The 24,737-nt window shown below is 37.1% G+C and overlaps 2 protein-coding genes and 1 long non-coding RNA gene across 6 annotated transcripts in view; 1 reads left to right on the top strand and 2 right to left on the bottom strand.

The window, feature by feature from the left end:
• ITGA1 (integrin subunit alpha 1) overlaps positions 1–24,737 on the bottom strand; it is a 164,431-nt gene that overhangs the window by 138,908 nt on the left and 786 nt on the right. The gene's annotated exons all lie outside the window — the stretch shown is intronic.
• PELO (pelota mRNA surveillance and ribosome rescue factor) lies at positions 9,678–12,925 on the bottom strand. Its single transcript, XM_009208395.4, has 2 exons — positions 11,694–12,925; positions 9,678–11,396 (listed from the first exon to the last, which is right to left on the bottom strand). The coding sequence occupies exons 1-2, from the start codon at positions 12,417–12,419 to the stop codon at positions 10,965–10,967; spliced, it is 1,158 nt and encodes a 385-aa protein (XP_009206659.1). The 5' UTR covers positions 12,420–12,925; the 3' UTR covers positions 9,678–10,964.
• On the top strand, positions 12,817–24,717 carry LOC103885091. Of its 4 annotated transcripts, XR_004183713.1 has the most exons (5): positions 12,817–13,288; positions 17,576–17,625; positions 19,913–20,043; positions 20,859–21,018; positions 21,401–24,717. It is a non-coding gene; the product is annotated as an uncharacterized LOC103885091 (long non-coding RNA). The 4 variants fall into 4 exon arrangements; XR_001903376.3 differs by lacking the exon at positions 20,859–21,018 and having other exon boundaries at positions 12,817–12,947; positions 21,401–21,424; XR_004183712.1 differs by lacking the exon at positions 20,859–21,018 and having other exon boundaries at positions 12,817–13,007; positions 21,401–21,424.

Here is a 24,737-nt window from a genome sequence, read left to right as displayed (position 1 = left end):
AAGTTTTATATTTTTCCATTTTACAAATTGAAGCTCACGAAGCTAAATTTGGGGATCATAAAGGTAATATGACTTGCCCAAGGTCACAGAGCTCACCTGTGGGAGATCCAAGATTTTCTAGTCCAGAGCTAATATCCTTACATACCGGATAAGTGAAAAACATTCAAAGGGTGCCCAGAACCAAGTACCATCTCCTCAGGTGATTCTAGCCAATTGTAATGTCTTCCTGTTCTCAGTGATATTAGCTTTTAATCTGTGTAACATGTGTGATTTTTGTGTCTTGTCTTACACAATTCTTGCACCCCAAAATGATATAAGCTTTAAGAAGTGGGTAGGATCTGGGTTCTCTTTCTGTAGGCCCCCTCCCATTGTATTTAGCAACACATATGCATGAAAATGGCATCAATAAATATTCACAAATTGATCAGTGTTGGTATTAATTGTGAATTTATGATAGTAATTTTAAAATACATAAATGTATAGACAAATCCCACAGTGAGGCATTAAAGCTAAAGAAATACATTCCCCTCAACTTTTTAAACTTGCCTTTTCAGAATATCTATGTCCATCTCTTTTCTTAACCAGACAGCTGATTGGTATTGTCGTCACAGGACACATTAAAGCCAATAGGCCAATCAGTGATGACACTCCTGGTTTAACCTGGCTGCAGATAAGAAGCACCTGGGGAGCTTTTATAATGTGCAGATGCCTGGGCTCCTTTCCCAAATATTCTGACTTAGTTGGGGTAGGGCTCAGGCATCACTATGATTTTAAAACTCCGTAAGTGGTTGGTGCTGCCTGGTTTGAGAAACCTCCGGCCAAATGGAAAGAGCATTCCAGTAAAAATGAAGACCTGTTTTTTCTCACTGCCGGTTTCTTTGGGAGAGTGAGCAAAGTTGATAGGGGAGGAAAATAACAAGAAGAAAAGTGGCAGGACCCTGAAACTTAGCATGCCATTGGAATGTGGCAAACTATTAAAAATTATTTGTAAACCTCAAGATTTTCATGCACGTATTGACAAAGTGGTTTAAACAATTGTCCTCCCACCCCATGTTCAAGTTTAAAGGCTCCCAACAACTTTAAAAATAGGGGAGTGTTTGGCAAAGCATTCCAAATAAATGACCCTCAGCTCTGGAATTTGCTCCTTCTAGCAGGCTGCTCTCCTTAGTAGTCAGCCAAACCCCAAATCTGGCAGCTTTTAAAATAGGGTGCAAAAACAGATTCTTTTTAAACCTGAGAGTCACTAAAGATTTATTTTACTGGAAAGACATGATCGCAAACATAACAAGCAATTATTGTTACTGCACCAAGTAGAATCAGATATGTGCAAGAGAGATTATGAAATCAAGAGCCACCCTTCTTTGTTCATTCTGCAGATGAAGAAATCAACTCTCAAAAAGATGAAATGATTTTCTAAAGTCACACAACCTAGTGGCAGGGCCTGGTCTCACGAATCAGTCCAGTTCTCACACAATGACTTCTGAGAATGACATGGATGATTTCTTACTTGTATCATACTTGTTATTCACAAATGCAATGTTCTTGCAAATGTTAATATTATAATCTTTGTAACTGTAGCAAATAATCGTTGAATTATTTTGTAATTTTTAGTGTGCAACATCCTTTCCAAAGTCCTAAATTTCATACAAATATGAAAGCTGGTTGCACTACTTTCTTCATCCTCACAATTAAAATTTCTAATTCATCCAGAAGAACATATGTGAATCTGCATGAAATACAAATCTAAGTATTTTAAATTTACAACGAATCATTATAAAAAGGCCTTGACCTTCTCCAGATTTCCTACCTACTTGCCCATTTCCTATTATATTTTACTCTGACCTAGGGAAAGTACAGGATCATCAGAGATAAAGGTGAAAATTATTCCCAGAAAGACAGGAAAAATTTGAACACTTATTAAGCTCTATTAAGTTTTAGACAAGGAGGTAGGCCCAGAGTGAGAAATTTACTGTGGTGATAACAGGCTCATTCTCTTGAAAATCTACTAGTGCATTTAATGAGGCAGATAGTGAATTTTGCGTCAGTTCTTCTCACTTTCCCACATTCCACATGCTATCCCATTTCCTTCCAGTTCAGGCTGAGAACACACTGACACACAAAGGGTCAGAGAACTATTCCCAGATTTCATTCCTCCTCCTAAAATTGATTGTGGTTTTTTTCTCCCTTCTGCAGAAAATGTTCTTTCCTTCTACCACACCCAATCCATGTTCACCATTTAGTAAATGAACAACTTAAAAGATAAGTTATTATTGTTTGTTAAAGGTGTTTTCCTGAGTTTTACAACCAAAGATAAAATGTTGAATAAGAAAATAGAAAAGACCCCAGTGGATCTTTCTAGCGTCCAGCCCCAGGGCCTTTCTCAGGCCCCAGCTAGCTCCCTGTCACTTCTTTATTCCTGACTTCAGTCCCCAGGGGTCAGTTTCCCTTTCCCTGAGGTGGCTCCCACCAACCAGTCAATTCTGGACATTCTTTCTTCCAGGAATGGCTGTGGAAAGGGACAGAATGTCTCAAACTCCCCTTTCACCATCCCCGTCTTTGCTGTCCTAAAAACGAAAGAAGCTTCCTTTTTTCGTTTAACCAGTCAGAGCTTAGTCATGTCAGAAACGCAGAAGAGACAACAAAAACATGGATACTCTTATACAAAGGTTCCACAATCTTTCAGAGTCCTTTCGGTCATGGTCCCTGGTCGGTATTTGATTCCACGTACACCTTTTCACTTATGAGGGTAGGAGGTAATGGAATCTCCTTCTCCGTGATGTCTCCTCTCAGGTTTGTTGACTCCACAGTAAATATTTAACATTTAGAGAGATCAGATAATACAGATACCACTACGTAGAAGAAAAATATTACCAAAGTAAAGTTGAGGCCAGGTGCAGGGGCTCACGCCTGTAATCCCACTGTGGGGGGCCAAGATGGGCAGATCACTTGAGGTCAGGAGTTTGAGACCAACCTGGTCAACATGGTGAAACCCTGTCTCTACTAAAAATATGACAATCAGCTGGGTGTGGTGGCATGCATCTGTAATCCCAGCTACTGGGGAGGGTGAGCATGAGAATTGCTTGAACCCGGGAGGCAGAGGTTGCAGTGAGCCAAGATTGGTCTACTGCACTGCAGCATGGGGGATAGAGCAAGACTCTTGTCTCAAAAAAAAAAAAAAAAAAAAAAGTAAAGTTGAGAGGTCTTAAAAGAGGAATGCTCTCAGGTCCTTTGCCTGATAACTCTAGAAACTAATGGAAGATCAGTGTGGGCTTCTGGAACTTGCCAGATTAAACTCTGGGAATACCTCCTCGCTAAAGTCAGGCTGAGTTAGGAGCCCTCTGAGCTCCCATGTTCCTGTGCCAGATTGCACTGCTATTACTTCTGCTTTACCATTTGTTGCCCATTGTAGACTGTGTATTTTTGCAAGGAAGGGACTGTGATCTTTCTTTACCTCCGATCACTGGGGGCTATCAGAGTCCCTGTCACATAGTAGGTACTTAGTGCATGATTTTCAGGATAATGAAATGGTTCTCAGAAGAAAGGCAGGAAGAGTTCCTATAGGGAAATATAAATACTCCTCCAAGGAAGGAATAAGACTTCAAAACTGAGTTTGAGTCTCAGCAATGCTGCTCAGAGAAAAACTGCCTTGCCACAAGGTGATAATTTGATAAATAAGGAGGGTTTAAGGCATTTTTGAACCTTGCATTGTTCCTTGTTCCTCTACCCCAAATTACTCAATATGAATAGGTGACAAAAAATAGGTAACATTGGAATCAGATGTATCAAACAGGAATGTGGACCCTGTGAAAAACTCCTCTTGTGTTTGAGCAAGTTACCAATACATCTGTAACATGAAGTAACTAGGTCCGAAAATATATAAAGTTCCTTACAGCTTTAACCGCTTATGATTCTAAATGATTCAGAGTCATGTACTGAAATGTATTTTAGGCTTCCTCTTCAAACTCATTAAAAAAAAAAGAAAGAAAGAAAAAGAAAATAAGAATTATACCATAGTCAACAACACACTTGGGGAGGAAAAATAAATTATAAATTATGGTCATCAGATCAAACGAGCTGAAACACAAGATTAAAATGCTTTCTATCCACAGAGCAATTTTTCATAATGGTGTCAAACAAAAAGTTCTAGTCAATGTTTACACTAGGACTTGATGAAAAATTCCAGACATAAAACTTCTGGTACGTAGACTTGAACTCAGAAGGACCTCCTATCTCTGAATGAATTGTACAACTAAAACCTACTGGGATTTTTTTTCCTTAACAAAAATTCATCCTTCAACAATTATTTGAGTTTTATTACTGAGACTATTAAGGCATAGTAAAACTGGTTATCTGGAAGTCATTCTACGTATGACAGATAAGACTTTTTTAAGTACAACTACTTTTGGATGAAAATCATTTTGAAAGACATTACATGTATTTAACTTCTTTAACAGAATACACTGAATGTAATTTGATCTTTTCCTCAATGTGAACACCAGATACTGGTATTGTACTCAGTAACATCCTCAAGCCCCAACGAAAAACTCTATAATACCCTAAGCTTTTTTCCTTTTGACAGCGTTTCAGGATCCACTCCCACTATCAGCTGTCACTTTTGACTGCTATCAATTCTGTTAACTTGGTCACTTGTGGTCATCTCCTGCTGCTATCTAATTTCAAGATTAAAGGCAGGGAAAACTGTCTTAATTCATCCTTGCATACCCAGGGGTAGCATAGTTCTAGTTACTTAAGGTGCATCATTAACAAAACAAGGTTGTTGAAATAGTGCATGACTTAATTGTAGGTTCAAAATTAAACAAACAAAAAAAGCTTGCTGAAACTAGGTGTGAAATAACAATAAATGGATGCTGGGTAATGCTTGAGGGGATTGCTTTAATACACAGATTTGCCACATTTTCTCTGCTTTTTCTAATTTTCCACTATGATCCAGATAGATTACAGGACCATAGAATTGGGTTCCTGATTTTTCATGAGAGATGACAAAATAATAAAAACATAAAAAAAATGCATAAACTTTAGCTGATTATATAAAATTTAGTGTCATCAAATAATTTATTTTTATTTTTAGATACGTGTTTGCCTACTCCAAACTGAAAGCTGAGAAGAACTGGCATTCTTAGTTTTTTTAGGGTGATAGCTGAGGGAGCACCACATCACACCCACTAGCTATGTTACTTTGGATAAATTATTTAACTTTCTTTAATTTCAACTTTTTGCATCAGAAAATAGTAAAGACAAAACCATTCTAACAGGGTTCTTGAAAGACTAATGCATTTTAAAGCACTTACCGTAATACCTGACACTTAATAAGCACACAGTTACTTTTGTTATAACAGGTTGTCCATTCCTGGAGTGGGGACAGTAGTACCAACCCTGGACAAAGCCAGGCAATATGACTGCCAAAACATTTTACTCTTGTATTTGCTACTTGGCAAATACTGCTCTTGCCTCAGTGTCGGGTGTTTTGAAAACACATGTGGCACCCAAATAGAAATAAGCTTTAAATTCCTTAAATTTCTGACATAGAAAAAAGGCATTTCCATTGAACTAACATTCTAAAGAATGGGGTTTTAATGTAGGCAATTTTAGGAAATAAAGGAAATTTAAAAGAAGACTGATATCCAAGTCTTCACAATTTATCATAAATGTTATCATCCTTAACAAACAAAATCTGAAAATTTAAGACCTTCCCATATCAATGCCAATTATTATAGAGTTAAAATATTCATTGTAAAAAGCAAACACTGCAGCCTCAAATTTGTATGCAACTATACTACTATACACAAAGGTGTTTGTCCTTACAGAAACTCATTCATTTCTCAATTTAAATTAAAACATTCATAATATTCCAATCAATCAGTGTTATTTATCTCAACACAATATAAAAACATGTTACCAAAAATAGAGATCTACTGCAAAATAGTTATTTTACAGATTATTCTTAGAAATTTAGAAATAATATTGTAACATGTGGATGAGAATATAGATGGTGATACATATCACACACTTTCTAAAAAAGTCTAATTCTTACTATATAAAGAAAAACAATGAATGAGACTTTATCATCTCCACTGAAAAGGTATTTCCATTAACAAATACCTTCTCGTAATGTTTCTGAATGGTATTTTCAACCTAAATAAATATCTCTTTACTGAACTTGGTCAATTTTTTTTTATTTCTAAGTAAAGTTTACTACTTGATGACCATATTTAGTAACTTCTGATTGTTCTCCTTGTTAAATCCAAAACTACTATTATAGATTTTATTTTCTAACATCTTCATTAGCTGCATTTTTGAATTCTAAATCTTTTCCTAAAAAGGCATAATTGATTCACAAAAATATTATAATTGCATCCTGGCTCCTTTATATATCATGTTGTTGGCTTTGTAGTAACACTTTTACACTAAATTTCTAAATCAATTCAATTTATGAGAGATACATATAATACATTAGGAAAATCTTGAAGAACACTTTTCTAAAACACTAAATCTCTTAGAGTATATAAACTGAATCACACCACAAAGTTTAAATATGCTGACATCAATTTTAAGAAAATTATTTTACTGAGCATTTTACCAACTTGACTGGAATTAATAGTTCTTTTTTAAGTTGCTCGTCAGCTCTTCCCTTTAGTTGCACTCACTGCTGGAGAATTCATTTACTTAACGTGATATACCAGCAAAATTGTGCTCTGGTCAAAATCAATTTTTGAAACAAATTAGTTTCAAATCATTAAGAAAGATGTAAATCAAACTGCAAAATTGATGCCACAGTTCATACTCTTGTGGTTCTTCAGGGAATAAAAAGGGAAGTGAAGCAAATGTCTGGTGAGACAAATCAGAGATACCACGTTCAGATGGGGAGCACAAGGCTACGGGGTCCACTAGCAGTAACTGGTTGGCCTGAATGAGATACAGCTTGCTAATTCCTGCACTATGGGAATCCTGAAAAATATTTTTAGTAAATTTAACCACCATCATATAAAACATTTTTTTTTTAATTACCATTTTTAAAGTTACATTTTGTGTCATCATCTCTCCCACCACTCAAGAAATCTGAGATTTACCTTTGGATTCTACTTTTTTCCATAACTCTAAACAACAACCTGCAGTCATGTCCTTTTGATCCCATCTCTTAATATTGCCTATTGACTTCTGTTCATTCCTATTGCAAGGAACATTATCGCTGCCCTTGATAAGGCCATTGTCATTTTTCTCTCGTATCTTCCTAATATGCATTTGTTTAACCAGTCTTCCTGCCTCCAGTCTTGCCTCCTCCAATCCATCCTTGATGCTGCCGAAGAGTGATATTTGTGAAATGCAGTTTAGCATGCTGCTTAAATTTTGTAATTGTTTCTCCTAATGGTCAGACCCAAACTCCTCCTTGTGGTACTGAGGTTCTTAGGTGATTAGCACACTTCCCCTCCCCATATTCCCACTTAATTTCTCCGTATTTCTTCTTCCCATTTTAGGTAAACTTAGCGGTCCTTGCTCTATAAAGTTCCTCCTAAAAATGACCCCTTTCAGCACTGTGTCCTTTTAGACACTTTGTACAAGTTACTTACACTTTTAACAGTGATTTGCTTACATGTTTGTCTTCTCCACATCTAGCCCAGTGACTGTTTCAAAAAAGGCACTAAAAAATGGATAAAAGTAAATATATTACTCTTAATGAGTAGTGTAATATACAGATATTACTATATTATATTACTAATATTATATTAGTAATACTAATATTACTAGTATATAAGTAATACTAATATTAGTATATATTAGTAATACTATATTACTAATATATATTATAGTAATATAAATATAAATATTACTCTTAATGAGTAGTGTAATATATATATAGACACCCCATATGTCTATATTGTCTCTATATGAATATAGAGCTCTTGCTCTAAGAAAAAGGGTTCATCTCTCCTCAAGCCCTTAGAATCACTTTAGAAACTCTTCAACTTCTAATTCAACATATTCTGACACTAAACACAAATAGCAGTCTTAACTCGCTTGGAAAACCATATGATTTAAATGTACTATAACCCTTTCCCAAATAAGAGCTGCTATTATGGGGGATTAATGTACAGACCATTTCATATGTATACTTGGTTGTTTAGGAACACAGATAATTTCAGTTCCAGAATATATGAATTCCAGAATTAGTAACTTCTGTTAAAGATAAATGGCAGTTAAGAGAATTAGGGAAACTGAAAAAGGAAACTAAAGTTAGAGACAGAAACTAAGTAAAGATAAAGAAAAATGAGCTTTACAAAGCTACTCTAGTGGCATCTGGGAAGAGAAAGATCCAATCTAAGAGGGTAATCAAAGTGAAATCCAAGATCAACAATCTTGTCATTTTAACAAGGCATTTAACATATAAATGGGGGACCAGGAGTAGCTAAGTGTCATTTGATATGTATCGTATCTATAGCAAAATGAAATAATGTGTAAGCTTCTCATTTACTGAGTTTAGTGGGCATAGCAAATCTTTTTTGTAAGCACATGATAGGAAATAGAAATTTACAGTACATTAGAGAAGGTACATTGGAGTTATGGAGTTTTTATCACATATCCAATACTTAATGAGTAGTAGTTGGAATTAGACTACTGTATATGCTTTCCAGAGACCATTATGTCTTCTAGAAAAGTCAAAAATAATTATTTGAATTTTTAATTTGCTATCATTTTGTCATTTTCACCTATGATCTAGTAAGAATTGTATTCTTGATAACAGAAATGTAATTTCTTAAAAATCAGTTAAATGTTATTTAATTAATTCATAGACATAAAAACAGAAATTTTTAGAGGTTTTATAGTTGAGTATGGCCAGTTAACTCTTTTGAAAGACCTTAATACTCCAATCTTTTTCCTCACTGGGGACCCCTGCCAGATATTTACCGACATAGGAAAAATAACCTATTGCCTTTATCAGATTTTATTATGCACAGGAATCATCCAGAGATGTTGGTACAGGTAGCGTCTGTCTCACTAGGTCTACAAAAGATCCCTGAATTCTAGTTTCTAACAAGCTCTCAGGGATGCTGCTGTCTATGGACCATACTTTTGAATAGCAAGGCCTGAATCAGTGGCTCTCAGCCTTGATGCCTATTGGAATCATCTGGGTGGCTTTAAAAAAAAACATTTCTAGGAATAAAACATTACTTAGTTAGTCTGGGCTGCAACCTGGACACTGAGGGTTTTAAGAGCTCTCAAGTTGAGGTGAACAGGTAGCTAAATTTGAGAACCTATGGCCTCACATGTATTGGTTATATTTATTAGGCCTCATTTCAGTACTGCATAGGTTATGAGAGTAAAAATGTCCAAAAATCTCCAAATCCTTACTGAAAATATAATTATCAATCAGGTTCCAACTTTAAGAATCTCAGTGGTTTCATTTCTATATTCTTATTAAATTATTTAGTAACATATTTAAACAGTATTTTAAAGATAAATACTCATGGAATTATAATGAAATGACAATCTCAATTATTTTAAATTAGGAGGTAGATTTATAAAAATATAAATATGTGAGTTTTAAAGTATAGAGAAAAGTCAGTTCCCTATAAGAAATAAAAAGGTTCAGACTAGTTACGAAGCTTACAAAAAATCCCGAAGTCTTTCACACCAGGAAGAAGGCCCACAGACACAGGAAAGAGAGGCAAAAGTTTACTTAGTATCACTACTTGAAATAGGCGTTGCTGATCCAGCAGTTAAAAACTGAATCATCACTATTAGATCATTACTAATTATTTTGCTAAATTGAGGTTTGAAAAGGTCAAGAAGCAATTCCATTACTGAAGCTCCTTCCTTAACTTTTAGAAATGTGCACCAAAAATACTTAATAAAAATAATATTTTAAACTCGGAGGTATTTGCACAATTCCATAATTACAGTAAATTGTACTGGAGTTTAAGTCAATGATAGTAAAGAGTACTGGAGTTTAAGTAAACTGCCACGTACTAGTCATGTGACTTAAACTTTGGAACAGGCTTCTTCACAACTAAAATAGTCCAATAAAAATGTGCAAACCCAAATTAATGCCACATACAAATATAAAACAGAATAAAGTACAACTTTGACAAGCAAAAAATAAATAAATAATATGGCATGTTTTGGTGCAAAGAGCTAAAGTCCTGACTGGGAATGACTTCCAGCTTTGCCACTAATTAGCCACATAACAAGCAAATCACATACTTCAATCTCATTTTAAAAATAAAGATGCCTCAAGATTATTTTGACAATCCCTAGCAGATCAAAGCTCTAAAAATCTAAAAATAACTGATTAAGTTACCCTCTAAATCAAATATGACTAATGCTAACAACAACAAAACAAAACCAAGAATTTCCTTTTAACATGATTGGTTCAACAAGCCTTTGAAGAAAAATATTTAAAACTTGTCTTCAAGTCTACTAATTGTACGGCAATCATTTAAAATAGTAAAACTATTTAAATCTAAAAAATATGTAGTGTGTGGAGGTGGGGAGAAAAGGGATCATTAAATGCAATGCAAGAACACCATGCAGAATTAAAATAAAGAAATAATGCAAACTGAGGATAAGTTAGCAAAAGCTTTTTCTAAGGAAAACTGTTTCAAAGCATGCAGTGTGAAATTTTACAATTTACCCCAAACAACATACTACATAGGCATCGTTATTAAATACACACATTTTCTGTTTCCAAGTACTACAGATAACTCATAATTCCTATAAAAATTACCCAATTTAATAAAGATGGTAGTACGTGGAGATTATTTCCTTTTAGTTTATTGTTTAAATACATGTCCTGGCAATCACAAAATATCTAGTGTAGCCAAATACATAAGAAATCCCTGTATGAATAAAAAAGTGCCATTCTTGCAGCTTTCTGTCACAAGGAAGCTGAGAAATGTACTGTAACAGTTTAGGAGACACAAGATTGTCTCAGTTTTAAGTTTCAATCATTAATCCTCTTCAGAACTGGAATCATCCTCTTGGTCAGAGAGTTCGGGAACAGGGAAGCGGAGAATGGCAGCTACCCCAGTCAACTGGCTGAGCTGTTCCCCAGAAACGTGAAGACTAGAGAATATCCTAACGGTGCCTGCATTCTCTTTCACACTGTCCACCAGCCTCACATACCGGCTCCGTGTGGCTACATCCTGATGCCTGAAGAGCTCATCGCTGATGAGCAATGTGTCAATTGCCATGGCTTCATTGGCCTTCTCCACCTGCTTGAGTCCATAGAAAGCTCGATCCGGTTCATGTTGTAACATTTTATAGAAGTCATCCAAGGCTTTGACTTCCCCAGCAGCTTTAGTGTCTGAAAGGCGGCTAGCTACAGTAGGGTCACAAAGGGCCTCTTTCAGGGAGTACTTGTGTCCGGAGGAGGCATGTACCTAGAATCACAATTACAAAAGTTAGGCAAAAGAATCTCTCAGAACACCCATTGATCAGCCCACAAAGGCTTAAAGCCAAAAGCGCTAATAAGGCTTCATATGTTTCAGCAAAGTTGACTCCACAAATTTGCTAGATATTTAACATTCTCTCTTTTTTTTTTAAATTTCATTATCTCATGAAAATTCCAGGTAAGTAAAGCCTTTCTCCTCTTATTTTTCCCAGTTCTAAAACTTTAGGAGTAGTTTATACCAATCCCTCTGCCCATTCTTAACTATCCCTGGGTAAGATTGTTTTACCTGAAGAAATTTGGACCGGTTTTCCAGGAGCAGTTTGTTGTCGGTCTTCACTGCTTGTTGAAACATGTAGTCGCAGAACTGCTCCCTCACAAATCCTGGGCTGGCCACCAGGATGCACTTTACAACATCAAAGTGTATGTGGCGCTGGATAGCCTGGACCACCTGTTCATAGAACCGCTCCAAGGCCCGGTCATGCTGAGAGCAATTGCCTTTCCTTTTCCTAGGGATGTTCACCTCCACCTTGGCCCGAGTGAGGGTCATGCTGGGAGTGACTAAGCAGATATGGGCGAGGCCTTCCTGCATGACCACAGCTGCCACATCAGCGCTCCAGGCTGGGTCACAGGCCTGCTCGATGCGCTCCAGAACCACACTATCCCACTGTTTCTTGGCTAGGGTGAACTGGCGGTTGGGCTCCAGCTCGATAGTGTGGTAAGCCCCCATCTTGACATACTCATTCTCTTGGATGTTGGTCCCCTTAACCCGCAGCTGGCAGGCTTGAGAGTCGAAGTCGATGGCCTCCACGCAGAGAGTGAGGGTAGTGCGGACCCGATTGCTGCCCACGCTGCCCGTGGAGGACTCGGTCTGTACCTTGCGGATGGTGGAGGCGCGCAGGCTGTCGCCCACTTGCACGAGGTTGTAAGTGTGCCACATGTCCTCAGGCTCCTCGGGGACCAGGGTCACCTGGCCTGCATTATCCTTCTCGATGTTCTTCCTCACGAGCTTCATGACCAAGGAAGGGGCTCACTGACAGAACTATAGGAACCAAGGAGGTCCTCACCTCCGCCCCGGAGAGGGGATGGGAACTCAGGCCGGGAAGGGGGCGGGGCCCGGTTTCTATGGGCACTTGCCTGGTGGGAAGGAAATACTCTTGCTTCGACTCTTGCAGCCTAGGGGAGCACTTCCTCTATCCTTTCCTCGCTCAGTCTGCGGGCTCGCTGCGCCTAACAGGCACGGGAAACACAGCAGCGAAAATCATCCACTCCGCGGTTCCCGCTGGCAGCCCGAGGCAGCGGGCTGACGTAATGAAGGCGCATGCGCAGCCCGCGTCCCGCGACCCGACGCACGTCCACGTCCCCAAAGGGGAGGCGGGGCCGCAGTCCGCGCACGCGCAGGCGCACTAAGCTGTGAGGCGCTCGGGACGAATGAACTCCCTAAAGAAGGTGCAGAGTGGCGGCGAGTCCTTTAGTTTAATGCCAAACTTGAACTTCCTAAGTTTTCTCTTCCATCCCTGTCTGTGAAGAATCCGGGGAGTGTGTGAGTGCAAATATTAGTTTTACCTGGCTGCGGTTGCCACTCTGAAACGCTTCCTTCTGGGTAAATTAAATTTCAAAACTTAGCAGTAAAAGTAGCTCTCAGAAGTGCAGATTTGGCCCCAAAGGCCCAAACTATTGTCGTTTTTGCACTTGCCTTATCCGCACTCAGACGCTACAAGCCTGTTGGAGCTGGTATTTAGACGCAGTTTCTGAGAACTACTGATCACGTTCTGTCTGGGCTCCCAGCAACATGTCCAGCTGTTTTCTGCGCCTAGTTTCCGTGTCTGCACGATCTCATTAACCCAGATGTTAAAGCGCTGGTCCCAAGAGAGAAGAAACTATGTGAGGAATTTACCCCTGGGTGGACCTCTCAGTTGCTTGACCTGATGTCCTGAGAAACCTAGGCTCCAAAGTTGGCAGTCTCAGCTTTCCGCAGTCCAGTAGCCTGTGAAATGTTTAGGGTGGGGGTTGGGTCGCAATAGCTTAGGGCCAGATCTTCACTGCCACAGCTAAGCTAAAAGTCAAGGCTATGGGAAGTGGGGGAAAACAATTAACTATGACTGACCCTGATTGAATAGCTACATAATTTAAATACAATCCTTAAGTTACTTAGCATTCTTTATTAGGAAGTGGAAATGGAGAAGTGGGATTGCCTCTTTAAAAGACCGGCCGGGCGCGGTGGCTCAAGCCTGTAATCCCAGCACTTTGGGAGGCCGAGACGGGCGGATCACGAGGTCAGGAGATCGAGACCATCCTGGTTAATATGAAACTCGTCTCTACTGCAGTACAAAAACTAGCCGGGCGAGGTGGCGAAGCCTGTAGTCCCAGCTACTGGAGAGCTGAGGCAGGAGAATGGTCGTGAACCCGGAGGCGGAGCTGTAGTGAGCTGAGATCCGGCCACTGCACTCCAGCCTGGGCGACAGAGCGAAACTCCGTCTCAAAAAAAAATAAATAAATAAAAATAAAAGACCGATGAATAGAAAAAACAAACAAAAAAATCCAAAAGTTTCTTGAGAGCTTAGATGGAGTGGAGCGCAGAAGAGTCCTGCACACATAGCTTCTCACTGTCTTTTCTGTTTTACTCTGTGTGGATTGGAAAGGGGAACTAATCAGCCTGAACAGATGAAACAGGGATGAAAGGAAGGAATCTGAGTTTGGCATAGGCTTGTGAAAGGAAAATAAATCTCGGATCCCCAAACTCATTAAGCCAAAGGGAAAAGTTAAGCTGGGAACTGGGTCACACAAAACTGCCTTGCCTCTTGGTTTTTAAATGAGATGGCTACCAGATGAAAAGCTACACACGTCGCTCATATTTTGCCTGCAAGGAAATTCTCAGTGAGCGCCAAAATCTTTACCCTAAAGTGTTTATATTAAAATTTACCGTGGGAATGTAAATGGATAGCTTCTGTTTTCAGCCTCTGCCCACCTGACACAAATGCATATCTGATTGTTCTCCTGCCCCATTTATCTATGTTACCTTATGTAAAAATGCAGATTCAGACTCACTATGCCAGATGGGGGCATGAATGATTATTTTCCCCCTGCCAACTTCTCACATGAAAACTGTATTTCTCAGTATCCCACCCTTTCCCCTTTAAATTTGGAGCCCTCAAAATTATCTTCCCAGAAAGGCATAGCCGGTGCGCGTCCTTAATTTTGGCAAATAAACGTCCTAAAATGATTGAGACTTGTCTCAACATTTTTCTCAACTGACAGGCTTCACAATTTAAATTTAAGTGTCAATTATCTTCCAAAGAGATTATCAGGGGACGGAAAGGTCCCCTCCAAGGGGAAAGTCCAAGTAAGAACCACTACTTATTAATATTTGTGGCCTGTTTTCTCTTTGTTTTTCGTTCTCTATGTCTCCCCTTACTTCCTCCTTCCTTCCCACCTTCCAATCATACTGAGTACCCTCAAGAAGTTCCTAATTCACATTGCCTTCTTCCAATTCCAAGAGAACCCAGCAACTTTTCACTAAGCAAAGAACTGATCACACTGAAGTGTGAAGGTGATTTGCCTATCCGAAGGACACTGTATTTTTTTAAGAAAGTATCTTGTTAACTTAAAATTCCTACCTAATTGGTAGGGCGGAAGTGTGCTTGGGTATGTATGTGTGAGAGTGAGAGACAGAGAGAAGAAATAATTTTGAACTGGGGCTTTGAAGTGCTCCTCGATCATCTTTGTAAGTACAATTCGTCTTTCCCATAGTCTGCCAAAGATTAAAAGCCACAGAATCACAGTGGTAAGCACACAGTAGGATCTTAACAAAAGGTTTTTATTGAAGAGCTATCACTTACTGAATGTTTATCAAGTTCTTTCCTATGCTCTAATTCTCCCTTGTAAGGTAAATATTCGTTATCCTAATTTTATAGAAGAAAATCAACCATGGGGAAGTTAAGAAATGTTTTCAAGGTCACATGACTAGCATTGAAATTCAGGCCTGCTTAACTCTATACCCTCTCTTTCCACTACCACCATCCTATATTATGAATGTTAGTAATCATCTTTGTCACTGCAAATTATGTGCTGTTATCCACTGTCACTTCCCCTCAACCGTCACCTTTACCAGTTAAACAAAAACTCACAGCTTGGGAACCAACCTAGAGGATTTGAAAGGCACTAGTCCCTTTCCTGCTTTTATCACCTCTTAAAACTATTATACTTTTGTCTTCTACATAGTTTTTTTTTTTTCCTTCTGTCCAGCCTAGGTCATCATTACACTCTTAGAGAAAGATCTAATATTCTACTTTAGAAAAAAAAATATCTATCTATCTATCTATCTATCTATCTATCTATCTATCTACATTAGAAACCTGTGAAAAACCCTTATTGACTCTTAAATCCATGGTTAAAAAAGTTTTATTTTAAGTTATGAGACAAACCACTTCAGGCCATTTTAAAAAATATCAATGTGCTTCCATAATTGAGCATACTATAAAATCGTTCATAGAATTACTGTTTTATGTGAAACATCTGCAATAGTTGGGAACATTTTTTCCTTTTTTTTTTTTTTTTTTTTTTTTTTGTAATTTAAACCTGTAGTTGACTATTAGACGTTTTCACCCAGATTTTGTGTTATGAATTAGTATTTCTAGACCAATCATTATATTTTTATTTTGATTCATTTTGGATTCTCATTCCCTATGAATTAATGTCTACAATCCCTCTCTACAATACCAAATTGCACTGGCCTTACAAATTTACTTCCCGCTTTTCCCCTTAGGGCATTCTATATTCCACCTTGAAAGTAACCTTTGTTTCCTACATATGCTAGGAACTTTCTCATTTGCTACCTTAACATATAGTAACTTCTCTATTTAAAATGCCACTTCTTTTCATCGCTGCTTCCATTAATGCTGCCTATCTTTAAAGTCCAGCTTAAATGTTGTCTCAAACGTGAAACTGTGTAATCTTGAAACCATGTTAATTTAAACACATATATTTTTTGTTGAACTCTGGAAGGATTCATCTTTATAATCTCTTGTCTTCTGAAAGGTCCTTTGTGCATAGTATGCACTCATGTATTAATGATAAGCTAGGTGAGTCAAATGTAAAGTATGGCAGCTATTTTAACATTATTGCAGACATTTCCAGACATTTCTTAAGGCACTTATATTCTTATTGACTGTATTTCACTTAATAATGGTAGTTTAGAAACTGCTGTAGTTATATATTTATTTTCATTTTTTTCCAAATAAGCAAAATATTGAGAAAAATATCAGTGTTTTTAGCTCTGTTGCTTTAAATACTAATTTTATACTTATTTATTGGCTGTTTAAAATATAAATCTTTATATCAGTAACTTTGTATCAGTATAAATCTTTATATCAGTAACTTTAATTATACCTATTTTCCTACAATTTATATTAATCTCTTCATAAGGGGAAAAAAAGTAATGTTACTTCTAAAATTTTTTAATTTGTTGCTCTTGAGACACTTCCAGTATCTCAAAAAGAGAACTGGGCTAGAAGTCAAGCATCCTGGATTGTAGTTCTTACTCTTCAATTGTTTTTACTGTAACTTTTGGCAGTACTCAGTCTCTTTGGAACCCAATTTATTTTACTGAAGAATTGAGGGAATTGAATTCAATAGTTAAACTTGTAACTAAAAATTATGCTGCAGTAATATTTTTTAAATGTTTAAACAGCACCTATAATCTCATCCTAACATATTTGTTTTCAATTTTGCATGCTATCTTTCAAATCTGATTTTTCTAAGACCCAGTGGTGGGTCTTAGACTGATTGGAAGTTTCATACTTGTGGACCAAGAATTGGCAGACCTCAAATATGGTCTTTCCTGGATGGATTCTACCAACTTGAAATAAGTCCCAGACCGCAATAAAGCTAATTATTTTCGTTCTAAATTATAAATAAGATTATTTGTCCTGCTCTCTCATTTGACCATCCTTATGAGGTTCTAGGGATGTTATGATACTTGATATTAATAAATTATAGAGCTCTAAAAATGCCTGACTGGAAGCTAGAAAACTGGATCAGACAAAACAAGGGACAAGAGCTCATTTTAACATGATCATGATTATTCAACCTTGGAAAAATAACTGGTTTGGTAGAGTTGACTGATGGATAATCTTTGGGGTACATTAATTTATGTTATCACCCCCCTTTCAGGGAAACCATAGGTCAGCTCTACTGAATGAAATGGTTCATGGACCTCATTGGTGAGTTGAATTACTATCTTTCCTATTATAATAATATGAAATAAATGTTTTATATGATATGAAAGGGAATTATGGGCTCCTGAAAGATGGAAATTTTGTTTTAATACCCTCTGCTTAGCATGTGACCCTTAAACAGGGCTGTATAAATTGTCTTGTTTTCATCTTGTATTTTATTTTGGAAGGCTTACTTTCCTGCAACACAAACCTAATCCTTTTGTTACTCCATATAAAGCACCTTGGGAATCTCTCCCACCATTGCTTCTTTCCATGTCTACTACCTCTTCCACCAGTAAAGGCAGAGACTTACTACGTTTTATCTGTCTTTGTGCTCCTGGAACACAGCATAGCAAGTGGCACATACTCATATTTTTAGTATGCAAAAATTAATGGTTATTAATTTGTCTTTAATTCAGAGTTTTTAACTTGCCTATAACTGACATTCTAAAATTAGAGAATCACATTCTGTTTTATAATGTTACTAAAAATTTTAAAAGAAGGTTACTCTTAAGGTAAGTTTATATATAAGCCTATTTCAATATTTAAGATAGCCATGCTTAGGTAAGAAAATGGTAATTTAAAATACATCTTCCCCAGGAAAAGTTCTTAAAATGTTTTAAAATAATACATAATGGCAATTAGTTTTATTATACCTGGTTTGGAAAGTGAACTTTACAAAATAAGAAGCCAGAGCTCCAATTATGAATATCTAGTGATAAACGCAATTGTTTATTTAGAGAGAATGTGCAAACCTCAGATTGTGCAAAGGTTCCCATGTGACCTCCACCAACAAAGCTAAGTGGATGACTGGGAGGATTAGTTAGCTAATATAGACAAAAAGGTAAAAAGTAAAAGAGAAAGTGTTTTTTGGGTTTTGTTTGTTTGTTTGTTTTAAGGAACTTGTTCTCACTTACTATGTAAATTTCTCATGATGGAAAATGCTTACTTGCAGTTGTCACAAAATAATACAAAACCTCCTATCAAATAAAGAAAATCCTATCAACAAAAGTATGTGTGTGTGTGTATGTGTGTGTGTGTGTATTTCTATTTGCATGTATTCTTACACAGCATAAGATCATTTCACCAAAGATATTATAAGTAAAATGTATAACACAGGTATTTTTAAGGACTGGCCAGTAGCCATGTATTTCTAGACTTCAGTATTTGGTAAAATAAAAGTCAAATTAATAAAATAATTTTGCAAGTACATTTAATTTATAATAAGGATATATGATTTATAACAAAATATATAAACCATCTTAACTATTGATGTTTTAAAGTAATTTAGGTGCTATATTTAAATGTAAGAATTTGCATTTATTTTAGGAGATCTCATATGATTCATACAAAAAGAGTATGTGTATATCCACTCCTTTGCATATTTGAATTACAATGATTTTTCAGTTCAGATCTCTTACTTGTTTTGTTTATAGGGATCTCCTGTTTGGATAAAACTGAATTTTTTTAACACGTAAAGTGAATTCTTAACAACAACCAGCATGTGCGTTTTAATTTCCTTTTAATATTTAGTTGACTTTTTTATCTTCCTTTTAAATCATAGGAAAGTTTTGATGAAAATTAGTCTCCTTCCTAGATACACAGCCCTGGAGCCTACCACCAACATGACAAAAGGTTAAGAGTTTGCCAAAGCTAGAGTCATTAATCCTGTGCAACTGGAACATTATTTGATCACTTTATTGTCACCTTTCTCCTGAAGCTCTCTTCCAAAGATAGAGCATTTGGAGGAAGCTCTGTTTTGGGGATCTGGTGACGCTGTTGGTGCCAGAGGAGCAATTATCCCCTAAATCAGATACAAACTTGGCACTTGAAGAGAACTTAGAGGAACAATGTCATATCTTTGTATCTAGATGGGGTTCACATATTAGCCTCTTCGAAATCTTATGACACAATTTTTAAGTGTCCAAAGAAGTAGAAAATTACCATGTAGCTACACTGTGTATTATTGATCATAATTTTCAGATGCACTTTTTTCCCAATTTCAACATCTCTGAAACTAGGAAGTATCTAACAATCTAGCAATTATAATTGGATTGGGAGTGGCTTGTCTTTCTTAGTGGTACATAAAATATGGTGCATCTTTCAATTGGTGGTGTCTTCCATTCCATTATTTATAAATTTGGGTATACAGAAATATTTCAGGTGGAGGTATAATAAAATCAGATGAAGGTATATAATAAAGGGACAATCTGATCCCTTAAGTATTTTATGAGTTTGTCAATAGTCAATTCTTTTGTGATTCATTCAATTAAAAAGTGTCTATTATTTCTAGGTGCTGTGGTTAAAGATCCTACCTTCACAGAGCATACAGCAAGCTGGAAATCAGACAATTAGATAGTTAATTATAATACCATGGCGCATTATATAATGGAAGCAAAGGTGCTGGGATACACATGTCCTAAGGTAGGGTTCAATCTACTTCAGGGTCTCTTGGAAATGATGTTTATTCAGGGATTGAGATCAGTAGCAGTGGGAGTAACTACTTATGCAAAGTCCCCAAGGAGACTTTAGAGTAGCTGGAAGAATGAAGGAGCTGAAAGAAGCTCAATAATCTTGAAGATAGAAATATATGCAGTCATTTGCATCTCTTGATACTCTACTGTACTTGCTTTGAGGGCGAGTACAATTCTCCAGTCACAGACTGCTCTGAATAGGCAATCTATTCTGACTTTAGCACTGTGGCAACAGTTTCAAAATATCTTTCATCTCAGTTTCTTAACATGAATTTGAGTACACTATTTTGTATTTCATTCAACAGAAGAGTAGTGTAGGTAAAGAATAGCATTTTAGCCCCCAACTTTTCTAAATATATTTTAAACATGAGCTACTTTATTCTACTAAGATATGTCAAGAGATGGGGAAATTCAGCAAGTTCTAAATCTAGTGGAAAGTTTATTGGGTTGGAAGTGGAGGAACACATTAGAGGAGCATCCATCTACTAAAGTCAGAACATCAGTGATAAGCTGTAGCCCAAGAGCTCGTGCTTCAAAATAGCTGGATAAGTGTTATGACAGGAGGGAAGAGAAATAGGTAAATTAGTGTAGCATATATATGTGTCTCATGGTTACTCTCGTTGCCTGTTTACTAAACAAACAAAAATCCCATGAATTCATTGCTGCCTTTACAAACATCACAATGAGTAAGACAATTTTCACCATCTTCAGCAATTCCTGACAGTACATTGTCTGCCACTGGGAGTCATTCTTTGTTTTGAATAGGTGGCTGACATCCTCCCCATATTCAGCCATCTCCCGTCTCCTCACTGGATTTCATTTTGAATAGGAACTCTTGCCTGTGAAAAAAGTCACAAAAGAAGACCCTTGCTTCTAGGCCAACCAAAATGTTTCTAGGGAAGACAGACATATAACTTAATTAGAGGTAATTCTATATTTATATTCTTAATAACAAGAGATAGTAGTCTTATTTGAGTTACACTTAATGCTGTACACCTAAAAATCATGGAAATAAAAGATTGATGTATCATTAATTAGGTCTTTAAGTCTTTTAGACAATTATGTTTGGATTTCACATTTAGAGGAGTGAGCAAGAGAGAATGAACTTATCTTTAGGCAGCCTATATAGCATATTATTTTAGAGCATTTAATTTGAGGTCAGAGATAGGAATTGAGTAGATTTGTCATTAGTTCTTCAACTTTGGAAAGGTGAAATTAACTTCTTAGTACTGTATTTTGATTTCTTCATCTCTAAAATATGGATAATAGTTATAACGTTTTACTTTTTTTCTTTTCCTTTTTTCAAGGCTAATCAACTGAAGCAGAAGGAGTGAAAAAAGAACAAAGAAATCTGTGACCGGTTGTGATCAATTAGTAAACTTACTTTTTTTGATTAAAATGAAATAATACATGCAAAGCCCTTGCACAGTGCCTTGCACATAACACATTTCGGGGTTAAGTTGTGCTAGTTATTCCGTTATTGATTGTCTTGCCCTTTGTCCTCTGGAAGGTTGGATCTTGCCATTTGGGTATGGCCAATGGGAAGGCTGAGCAAGACATCAGAGGGTGGGAGGAAAGGAGGTATATTTATTTTCCTTACTCCTTCTCTGCTAGGCTTCAATTTTGTCACTAGCTACATTCCTTTTTATGACCACAACTCCAGTCTAATGGCCACCCTCCCATAGCTAGAGTTCATAACAGACTAACACTGCCACCTCCTCAGGCCTAGGAATGGTCATGGTTTTTCTTCTCACTGTTGCTTCAGGTTCTTTTTTCCCACCGTTGCTTGCGCTAGATGTTCCACCCTCTTTTCTTGTTCCTTTAAGGCCTCTCTAAACTGTCACTTTATGAAACTGTCTTCAGTTAAATTCTTTATATGTGGCATTAGTTTATGCTGAGACTTTGATGTACTTAAAACAACAATACTTTGTTTGGACATCAGGAAGGACATCTTTTTGATGAATCATTTTAGTAAATGTTGTAAGGAGCTACTATGAGACATTCTAAATCAAATGGGAAGTTTATTGAGATGCTGGTGGTTTGTTGTTCTGATGATGTAAATCCAGCTTTGAAGGCTGTAGAGTTTGTTTAGATGGCAGATGGTTGTAGGAAGGAAAGGTGGAGTTCTTTTCTTGATGCATAAAACAAGATCATATCTTCAGTGGCAAAGTGAACATGAGGATTATGGAGAAAGTAAATAAAGGTGATTGGCTATAATGGACACTTTATGCTTAAGGGTTGTGGTAGGCAGAATAATGGTCTCCCAAAGATATCCATGACCTAATGCCTGGAACTTGTGAATATGTTATCTTAGATGGTAAAAGGGACTTGGAAGATGTAATTAAATTAAAGATCTTGAGATGATGAGATTATTCTGTTAGGCGCATTGTAATTACAAAGGATCCTTAGGAAGGTAGTAGGGTCAGAGTCAGAGAAGGAGATATGATGATAAAGCAGAATCACAGGGGAAGAGCTGAAGATTCTACCCTGCTGGGTTGAAGATGGAGAAAGGGGCCACAGGCCAAGAATGCAGGTGGTGGCCAGAGGCTGATGAAAACAGAGAAACTGACTTTCCCCTAGAACCTCCAGAAGAAATGCAGCCCTAGTGACATCTTGATTCTAGCCCAGTGAGATTTCTGACCTACAGAATTGTACAATAGTAAATTTATGTTGTTTTAAGGTGGTGATCTGTGGCAAGTTGTTACAACAGCAATAAGAAACTGACATAGGAGATAGAGAAAGCGTGTTGGATTAGGGCAGTCAGTTGAGAATTTTGGATATTATCTTAAAGCCAACAAAGAACCACCAAAGATTTTTTACTAAAAACAGATATAATGAAAATGATGTATTAGGAGGGTAGACTGGAAGTTGGGTTCAGACTGAAGACAGAAAGATAAGCTCTACAGTGGTGTGCATGGATAAGTACGGTGATTAGTACCGAGGTTACAAATGGACTCTGTTAATTGATAAGAAGTTTCCAAATCTGAAAGAGATTGCTAAAGAAGAGCCTACAGAATATAATGACTGATGGGGAATCAGCAAAGGAAAGCAGTCCAATTTCAGATGCCTCATGTGTTGTGAAATGGGCATAAAACACACAAGGGTTCTAAATATTTTAAGTCTCTTCCTGGATTCACCAATGTATATTTCACCAACATATATATGAAATTGTAACTTGCTAAACTTCTCTGTTACATCAAGTTTCACTCTTGTCTTTTTAGAGGATATGCAAACCTCATTTCATCATTTCTACTCTAGAGACTGCTTATTTGGTAGAATGAAATAGGTACAACTCAAATAGTAAACTACTGTATTCAGATTTTGCACAAAAACAACAAAATACAATCTAAAAACAATTCAGTTGGAGAAGACTCGTAGGTTAAGTATGTGTAAAGAGTAGTGGCAGTAGCTGGTAAGTTAAACTACTCACTGGCTATAATGCTGTTCAGCAGTTACCACTGTTTGGATTATTGGACATTTCCTGAGTAGTGGGAAATGTTTGGATGAAAAGCCAGTAGGTCATTATTAACTCTCTTTACATCACCTCCCTTCTGAAAATAGCTTTGCTTGCTGATAATCAACTTCTAAATGATCTTCATAAAAGTTAACAATGCTTGGACATCTAAGGCAGGTCTAAACTGGCTGGCTCTACCTTGTTTTTAATGGTAAAAATGCTAAATTAACTAGTACTAATAACCATGCCAGCAGTAAAAACACGGAACAATTGAATATCAATGATATGTTAAAGCCAGCTGTTAATTATCCCATTAAAAAGATGATTTTCTTTCACACAGAGATTCTATCGATACACTTTCCCCCCACCTCCTTCCATTTTTCACCATTTCAACTTCCTACCATCCCAATCAGTAACTGGTAAAAAAGATCTGACCATGAGTTAATTATTGGGAAAATCTTAGAAAATACTATATTTCAACCTTTTCCTAAATTGGATACAACTTTGCATTTCCACTATGTTTATAAGTCCCCTCCTTAAAAATACACATTTATGTACAAATAACAATAGTATATTTTGCATCTTAAAAGTAGACTGCACTGTGATATTGACAGAGAAAATGTTCACCATTCCTTTCTACATTTCAAAATATCCCTCCTCTTGGATGCTGACATAGAAACATCATTTTGGAACAAGTGGCAGTTTCGCCTTGCATCCCTGTTTTTTCTTGTTCTGCATGGGAAAAAAGTCTGAATAGTAGACAGCAAGAAAATTCAATAATGTCCACTCTGGAACAACCCGAGGGTAGGAATTTTGCGTATGAGGCGCCCTATAAGCATCACCCTCTCATCCCATGCCATAAAAAAGGGTGGAGGGGAGGAAATATTCAGTGAAGTCCTAAAATACAATGTGTATTGTAAAAACAACTTTAATTTTAAAAGTCAATTCTACTTTGTAAGGTTTTCAGTGCTGCTTCACTCCTACTCCTAGGGTGAAGGACTTTGGAGAGACACCAAGACTAATTCACATCAAAACCAGAACACGAAACTCCTGCCTGCTCCGTAGCCTGATCTGAGTACCTGGAGTGCCCGAAAGTGGAAGGGCACTCTCTCCTATCTGGCCCATGGCTCTGAGGACCTCCCTCCCCGCTCCAAGCCCCAAGCCCGCGAATCGGAGATGCTCAGAGAAAA

This window comes from Papio anubis, chromosome 5 (assembly GCF_008728515.1).
Source record: "Papio anubis isolate 15944 chromosome 5, Panubis1.0, whole genome shotgun sequence".
Lineage (NCBI taxonomy): Eukaryota > Metazoa > Chordata > Mammalia > Primates > Cercopithecidae > Papio > Papio anubis.
The sequence above is the reverse complement of the archived record's forward strand: the minus strand, read 5'-3'. Positions and strand labels throughout refer to the sequence as shown.